General features: G+C 51.8%; 1 protein-coding gene across 1 annotated transcript; it reads left to right on the top strand.

The window, feature by feature from the left end:
• The first annotated feature begins 883 nt into the window (after positions 1 to 883).
• Positions 884 to 8,305, top strand: TMEM35A (transmembrane protein 35A). The gene is made up of 2 exons (XM_075322804.1): positions 884 to 1,148; positions 7,500 to 8,305. The coding sequence occupies exons 1-2, from the start codon at positions 1,029 to 1,031 to the stop codon at positions 7,866 to 7,868; spliced, it is 489 nt and encodes a 162-aa protein (XP_075178919.1). The 5' UTR covers positions 884 to 1,028; the 3' UTR covers positions 7,869 to 8,305.
• Positions 8,306 to 9,127: the final 822 nt, after the last annotated feature.

Here is a 9,127-nt window from a genome sequence, read left to right as displayed (position 1 = left end):
CGTCTCCCGCCTTCTGACACCGCACACAGCCGGCTCTCCCCTTGTGACACCGCACACAGCCGACTCTCCCCCTCTGACACCGCACACAACCGGCTCTCCCCTTGTGACACTGCACACAGCCGGCTCTCCCCTTCTGACACCGCACACAGCCGTCTCCCGCCTTCTGACACCGCACACAGCCGGCTCTCCCCTTGTGACACCGCACACAGCCGACTCTCCCCCTCTGACACCGCACACAGCCGGCTCTCCCCTTGTGACACCGCACACAGCCGGCTCTCCCCTTCTGACACCGCACACAGCCGTCTCCCTCCTTCTGACACCGCACACAGCCGGCTCTCCCCTTCTGACACCGCACACAGCCGTCTCCCTCCTTCTGACACCGCACACAGCCGGCTCTCCCCTTCTGACACCGCACACAGACGGCTCTCCCCTTCTGACACCGCACACAGCCGGCTCCCCCCTTCTGACACCGCACAAAGCCGTCTCCCCCCTTCTGACACCGCACACAGCCGGCTCTCCCCTTCTGACACCGCACACAGCCGGCTCTCCCCTTGTGACACCGCACACAGCCGGCTCTCCCCTTGTGACACCGCACACAGCCGGCTCTCCCCTTGTGACACCGCACACAGCCGGCTCTCCCCCTCTGACACCGCACACAGCCGGCTCTCCCCCTCTGACACCGCACACAGCCGGCTCTCCCCTTCTGACACCGCACACAGCCGGCTCTCCCTTTGTGACGCCGCACACAGCCGGCTCTCCCCTTCTGACACCGCACACAGCCGGCTCTCCCTTTGTGACGCCGCACACAGCCGGCTCTCCCTTTGTGACGCCGCACACAGCCGGCTCTCCCTTTGTGACGCCGCACACAGCCGGCACATATCACTACTGTAGGAAGCAGGAGATGACGAGATTGGCGCTAGGACCGTGCGCCTCTCCATCCCTCCCCGCAGTGCGCACGCGCAGGCTCCCTATAATAAAGCGCTGTGTTATTGTGGGGAGCGTTCTCCGTGCGGCACCGGCGGCCACAGATGGCGTCTCCGAGGACCGTGACCATATTCGCCCTGTCTGCGGCGCTCGGGCTTTTCTTCGTTTTTATGGGAACCATAAAGCTGACTCCGAAGCTCAGCAAGGACGCGTACAGCGAGATGGTAAGAGCGGCGGCTCCGTGTGCGCTGGACTGGTAATGCTCCTCCCGGTACAGGATTCCCCGGTCCTCCGGCTGCAGAGGGGGCCGGACATCGCATGATGAGCGGTTATAACGGCTGTTCCCCCGGGAGACCCCACATCATGGACGTCATCACCTCCTGGGCAGCGAGGCTCCATGATGGGACAGTGCGGGGACCCGGCTCATTGCAGGCTGGACGGGGGCCGCAGAGTGAGGACGGGGACACAGGACCGCAGGGTGAGGACAGGGACACAGGGTGAGGACAGGGACACAGGGTGAGGACAGGGACACAGGGTGAGGACAGGGACACAGGGTGAGGACAGGGACACAGGGTGAGGACAGGGACACAGGGTGAGGATGGAGACACTGAGCTGCAGGGGGGGAGGGCTGGACAGGCCTCAGCAGAGAACAGGGAACTGCAGGGTGAGGATGGAGGGATGGCAGGGTGAGAACATGGGGAATGGCAAGGTGAGGACGGGGTCGGGACACTGAGGCTGCAGGGGGGGGGGGGGAGGGCTGGACAGGCCACAGCGGAGAACAGGGAACTGCAGGGTGAGGATGGAGGGATGGCAGGGTGAGGACAGGGACATGGGGAATGGCAAGGTGAGGACAGGGACACTGAGGCTGCATGGGGGGGGCTGGACAGGACTCAGTGGGAGGACAGGGGACTGCAGACTGAGGACAGGGACATGGGGAATGGCAAGGTGAGGACTGGAACACTGAGGCTGCGGGGTGAGGGGGGGATGTGGAACTGCAGGGAGAGGACGGGGCCACTGAGGCTGCAATTAGTCCGGGGGACTGCAGGCTGGACGGGCCTCAGGGGGAGGACAGGGGACTACAGGGTGAGGATGGGGAGATGGCAGGGTGAGGATGGGGGATAGTAGAGTGAGGACAGGGAAATGGGGAATGGCAGGGTGAGGTCGGGGCCACTGAGGCCGCAGGGAGAGGACGGGGACACGGGGGACTGCAGGCTGGATGGTCCTTAGAGGAAGGACGGGAGACTGCAGGGTGAGAATGGGGACACGGGGAACAGCATGGTGAAGACAGGGACATGGTGAACGGCAGGGACACTGACACCGCAGGGGTGATGGGGACTGCAGAGTGACGACAGGGACTCAGGGGGGTGGCAGGTGAGCACAGGGACATTGGAACTGCAGGGTGAGGATGTGGATACGGCGGGCAAAGGGTGAGGATGGGGGATGACAGGGTGAGGACAGGGACATGGGGAGTGGTGAGAAGACTGGGAACACCAGGGTGAAAAGTGGCACTGTGGGGGGGACTGGAATACTGGGCACTGCAGGTGGAGGATAGGGACATGGGGGGACTGCAGAGTGAGGACAGGGGGATGCAGGGTGATTCCGGAGACACTGGGGCCTGCGAGGTGAGGATGAAGGACACTGGGGGGCTGTAGGAGTAACTGCCGTTTGGTGACCGGTATGTATATTCAGCCTATGATTACCGGCAGCCTGAGCCGTCTGGGCACTCACCTGGGACACACGGCTATGGCTGAGGTCAGTCACGTACGAACAATTTTTTTTTTGTTCTGGAAGAGATGATTTTCATGCCATCAGTAACAAGTAGATGCAATATAGCTGATCTGGATGGTTGCCTATAATATATATATAAATATATATTTGTGCGTGCAGGCATAGATTCTAAAATATGTGCTGCTATTTTTTTTATACATGATCTCTATCTCTGTCCCTCTGTGCACGTGACTTGTGAGCCAACCTAGCCGCGGGCACCTTATAGTCCTCTGTACAGATTACTAGGCCACACATAGCCTTCCATACAAAATAATGAGCCCCACGTAGCCCTCTATACAGAGTAATGTGCCCCTCGTAGCCGTCCCTACAGAATAATGTGCCCCACATAGCAGTCCCTACAGAATAATGTGCCCCACATAGCAGTCCCTACAGAATAATGTGCCCCACATAGCAGTCCCTACAGAATAATGTGCCCCACATAGCAGTCCCTACAGAATAATGTGCCCCACATAGCAGTCCCTACAGAATAATGTGCCCCACATAGCAGTCCCTACAGAATAATGTGCCCCACATAGACCTCCATACAGAATAATGTGCCCCACATAGATCTCCATACAGAATAATGTGCCCCACATAGCAGTCCCTACAGAATAATGTGCCCCACATAGCAGTCCCTACAGAATAATGTGCCCCACATAGCAGTCCCTACAGAATAATGTGCCCCACATAGCAGTCCCTACAGAATAATGTGCCCCACATAGCAGTCCCTACAGAATAATGTGCCCCACATAGACCTCCATACAGAATAATGGGCCCCACATAGATCTCCATACAGAATAATGTGCCCCACATAGCAGTCCCTACAGAATAATGTGCCCCACATAGCAGTCCCTACAGAATAATGTGCCCCACATAGCAGTCCCTACAGAATAATGTGCCCCACGTAGCAGTCCCTACAGAATAATGTGCCCCTCGTAGCCATCCCTACAGAATAATGTGCCCCTTGTAGCCGTCCCTACAGAATAACGTGCCCCTCGTAGCCATCCCTATAGAATAATGTACCCCTTGTAGCCGTCCCTATAGAATAATGTGCCCCTCGTAGCTGTCCTTACAGAATAATGTGCCCCACGTAGCATTCCCTACAGAATAATGGGCCCCTCGTAGCCGTCCCTACAGAATAATGGGCCCCTCGTAGCCGTCCCTACAGAATAATGGGCCCCTCGTAGCCGGCCCTGCAGAATAATGGACCCCACGTAGTAGCCCCTACAGAATAATGGGCCCCACGTAGCAGTCCCTACAGAATAATGTGGCCCACGTAGCAGTCCCTACAGAATGTGCCCCACTTAGCAGTCCCTACAGAATAATGGGCCCCTCGTAGCCGTCCCTACAGAATAATGGGCCCCTCGTGGCCGTCCCTACAAAATAATGGGCCCCTCGTAGCCGTCCCTACAGAATAATGGGCCCCAAATATGCCTCTATTATTATTATTATTATTATTATTATTATTATTATTATTATTATTTATGATTATTATTATAGCGCCATTTATTCCATGGCACTTTACAAGTGAAAGAGGGTATACGTACAACAATCATTAACAGTACAAAACAGCCTGGTACAGGAGGAGAGAGGACCCTGCCCGTGAGGGCTCACAATCTACAGGGGATGGGTGATGGTACAATAGGTGAGGACAGAGCTGGTTGCGCAGTGGTGTACCGGACTGAGGGTTATTGTAAATTGTAGGCTTGTTGGAAGAGATGGGTCTTGAGGTTCCTCTTGAAGCTTTCCATGGTAGGGCAGAGTCTGATATGCTGAGGTAGAGCGTTCCAGAGTATGGGGGAGGCATGGGAGAAATCTTGTACACGATTGTGGGAAGAGGAGATAAGAGAGGAACAGAGAAGGAGATCTTGTGAGGATCTAAGGTTGCGTGCAGGTAGGTACCGTTAGACTAGGTCACAGATGTAAGGAGGAGACAAGTTGTGGATAGCTTGGTAGGTCATGGTTAATGTTTTGAACTGGAATCGTTGGGCGATGGGAAGCCAGTGAAGGGATTGGCAGAGTGGCGAGGCTGGCCTCTATGCAGACTAATGGGCCCCACATAGTCCTCCATTCAGGATAATGGACCCCACATAGTCCTCCATACAGAATAATAGGCCACACATTGGTTTCGCGCCAGACATAGCATTTACCTTAGTGGCCAAAAAGTTAAATTTTGGTCTCATCTGACCACAGCACCTTCCTCCATACATTTGGGGAGTCTCCCACATGTCTTGGCAAAATCAAAATGAGCTTTCCAATTTTTGGCTGTTAGTAAAGGCTCTTTTCTGGCTATTATTCCATAAATGCCATCTCTATGGAGTGTAAGGCTTAGGGCGGCGTTACACGAGACGATATATCGTGCGATCGCACCCGCCCCCTTCGTTTGTGCGTTACGGGCAATTTGTTGCCCGCGGCGCACAAAGTCATTTACCCCCGTCACATGTACTTACCTCCCGAACGACCTCGCTTTGGGCGGCGAACATTCTCTTCCTGAAGGGGGAGGGACGTTCGGCGTCACAGCGACGTCACACAGCGGCTGCCCAATAGAAGCGGAGGGGCGGAGATGAGCGGGACATAACATCCTGCCCACCACCTTCCTTCGCATTGCCGGCGGGACGCAGGTAAGCTGCAGTTCATCGTTCCCGGGGTGTCACACAGAGCGATGTGTGCTGCCTCAGGAACGACGAACAACCAGCGTGCAGAAGGAGGAACAACTTTATGAAAATGAACAACGTGTCAACGAGCAACGATAAGGTGGATATTTTTGCTCGTTCACAGTCGTTCGTAGCTGTCACACGCTACAATATCTGTAACGATGCCGGATGTGTGTCACAGAATCCGTGACCCCGACGACATATCACCCGATATATCGTAGCGTGCGACGCCGCCCTTAGGCCCTGTGCGCACTTACCGGATTTTGCCGCAGATTTTTTGCGGTTTTGCTGCATGTTTCGCTGCATGTTATGTTCATAACATCTCTGCAGTGAATCACCAGCAAAACCTATGGGCAAAAAAAATCCTGTGCGCACTAAGCGGAATTTGACAGCTGCATGTTTTGCTGCAGGATTCCCGCAGCAAAAACAATTGCATGTCAATTCTTTCCGCATGTCTCTGCGGGATTTCACTCCATTGACTGCCATGTAATCGAGAAATCCCGCAGGGAATAACGCAGGCAGCAAATTCTGTGCGGTTCACTGCGTTTTCCTGCGTTATTCCTTGCGGTATTTCGCGGTTTACCTCCGGTAATGTACATCGCTGCCGGCGGTTTTGCAGGGAAGTGATGTCATTACAGGAAGAGGAAGCGGAGCAGAGAGTAAACACACACACAGATCACAGACACAGACACATCACAGACACAGAACACATAGACACAGACACATAGAACACACATAGAAAGCAAACGGTAATATAGAAAAAAAAACACGTGGGCTCCGCTGTATATTTACCGTCCAGCCGAGGTAAGCACACAGCGGCGGCCCGGTATTCTCAGGCTGGGGAGGGAGAGGGGCAGGGTTAATGTCCCCCGCCTCACTCCCACCTCCCGCAGCCGAGAATATCAGCCGCAGCTGCCCCGGGACTGTCGCATGCATTATGCGGCAGTACCGGAGTGTCCCCAGCTCTTCCTGCCGCCGTGTAGCAGTGGCAGTCAGGGTAATACAAGGAGTTAATGGTGGCGGATCACCGCCATTAACTCCAGGCTTGATCATGGCAGCGTCTATGAGACAGCTGACATGATCAACCCATAAGTAAAGTGAATAAAACACACAGAAAAATCCTTTATTTTAAATAAAACACAAACAAGCCTCGTTCACCCTTTTATTAACCCCTCCCGAAACAAAGCTCCGGCGTAATCCACCGCTCCGGCGTAATCCACAGCTCCTGCGCTGCTTACATCCAGCCGCGACTGACACACAGTGCTGAATGCAGGCTCGCAGCGAGACAGCAGAGGTAATTACCGGTCATTTCCCACGGCCGGTAATGTGAACTCACTGCCGACCGTGGGAAATGCAGCGATCTGTCCTCTATCTATCTATCTATCTATCTATCTATCTATCTATCTATCTATCTATCTATCTATCTATCTATCTATCTATCTATCTATCCATCCCTCTATCTATCTATCTATCTATCCATCCCTCTATCTATCTATCCCTCTATCTGTTCTTCTGTCTCTTTATCTATCTATCTATCTAAGAAGGAAATTATTTTTTTTTTATTTATTTTTTTTCAATGTGCTTTATTGCATTGAATGCAATAAAGCACATGTACCAACCCGCACGCGGCAAAACTGCGGCAATACCGCGAACAATACCGCGGTAAAACCGCAGCAAACCGTGGCAAACCGCATGCGGTTTTCGGGTGCAGTTTGCCACGGTTTTTTACCGCGGGTGCGGTAATCTTTCAGTGCCTGCGGAATTTTCTTGAGAAAATTCCATTTTCCAGTGCGCACATAGCCTTATTGTGGTCGTATGGACAGATGCTCCAGTCTCTGATTGGAAACTCTGCAGCTTCTTCAGGGTTACCTTTAGCCTCTGTTCTGCCTTTCTGATTAATGCCCTCCATGCCCGGGTTGAGAGTTTTGGTGGGCGGCCCTCTCTTGGCAGGTTTGTTGAGGTACCATGTTCTTTGCATTTGATGATAATGGATTTGATGGTGCTTCCAGGGATCATCACAGATTGGGATAAAAAAAAATGTTTTTAACACAACCTTGACTTGTACTTCTCAACAACTTTGTCTCTTACTTGTTTGGAGATCTTGGGATGTTAGCCATTCACTGTTTTCTGCTTCTTTTCTCTCTTTTCTTATAGAAACGGGCATATAAAAGTTACCTGAAGGCTCTCCCAGGACTGAAGAGGCTCGGCATTACTTCTGTGCTATTAAGGAAAACTGTTGGCTCCCTGGAACTTGCATGTGGAATTGTCCTCACTTTGGTCCCGGGACGTCCTAAAGATGTTGCCAATTTTGTCCTTCTTCTTCTAGTACTCATTGTTCTCTTTTTCCACCAGCTTGTTGGAGATCCCTTGAAACGATATGCTCACGCACTTGTTTTTGGGATCCTCCTCACTTGTCGCCTGCTTGTCTCACGCCAACCTGAAGAGGAATTGCGTGACAGGAAGGCGACACAGTCTGAAAATGGGGCCATCCCTCGGGACCCCAAGAAAATGAAGGTATCTTAATCCTGAGATTGGTTTTCTTCACAACACGATTTATAAGGATTGCTCTTAGCTGTTTTATAATCTTCCATTTGACCGCACTTGAAAATATTTATTAAAGTAATCGTGTATTCAGTAGCTCCAGAAAGTCTCAGGAAAAATAGGCTGGAGACGTGCTGAACGTGAACAACATGGTCTACGGACCAGAGCACTGGAACGTCAACGACGTACGAAATTTTGCCAAAACTCAAAATAATTTTTCTTTGGAGTCTGCATTACACTGAAGTGCTGACCTGAGCGTGACGCTATATTACGCTGACATCCATTCCAATTATTGTTCACAAAGATGTTAAAAACAACTGGAGAAAAAACCCACAATCGGTCTACCCTATCATAATAATTATCCCAAGTATGGCACCGCAATCACAGATGCATAAAATAAAGGCTAATTGTGAAATCCATATTTGTCTGGTCTGCATTATTGTGAATTTGTAATTATTTTCTTCTGTTTTATTTAACTTTACAACCATTTTCTGACATGTGACATATTTGGTTAGGAAGGCTCTATCACCCTATAACCAATACTGTGTGTTTTAGGTAGTTGTGGAAAGAAAATGCGCTAAGTAAAAAAATTATCAGTGTTAGGCCTCTTTCACACGTCAGTGATTTTGGTACCCCACCTGGAATACTGTACAGTTCTGGGCAAGAAAGACATTGATATATTGGAGCAAGTCCAGAGAAGAGCAACCGAGATGGTAGAAGGTCTGCAAACCATGTCCTATGAAGAGCGGCTAAAAGAACTAGGAATGTTTAGTTTGAAAAAGAGAAGGCTGAGAGGAGACTTAATAGCGGTCTACAAATATCTGAAAGGTAGTCACATTGCAGAGGGAACCACCCTATTCTCATTAGCACAAGGAAGTACAAGAAGCAACGGGATGAAACTTAAAGGGAGGAGATTAAGAATAGACATTAGGAAAATCTTTCTGACAGTGAGGGCAGTCAGGGAGTGGAACAGGCGACCACGGGAGGTAGTGAGGACAGGGAGTGGAACAGGCGACCACGGGAGGTAGTGAGGGCAGTCAGGGAGTGGAACAGACGACCACAAGAGGTGGTGAGGGCAGTCAGGGAGTGGAACAGGGGCCACGGGAGGTGGTGAGCTCTCCATCAATGGAAATCTTCAAGCGGAAACTGGATAAACATACAGCTGGGATGATTTAGGAAAGCCTGCACTCGCAGGGGGTTGGACCCGATGGCCCTGGAGGTCCCTTCCAACTCTACCATTC

This window comes from Anomaloglossus baeobatrachus, chromosome 9 (genome assembly GCF_048569485.1).
Source record: "Anomaloglossus baeobatrachus isolate aAnoBae1 chromosome 9, aAnoBae1.hap1, whole genome shotgun sequence".
Classification (NCBI taxonomy): Eukaryota; Metazoa; Chordata; class Amphibia; order Anura; family Aromobatidae; genus Anomaloglossus; species Anomaloglossus baeobatrachus.
The sequence above is the reverse complement of the archived record's forward strand: the minus strand, read 5'-3'. Positions and strand labels throughout refer to the sequence as shown.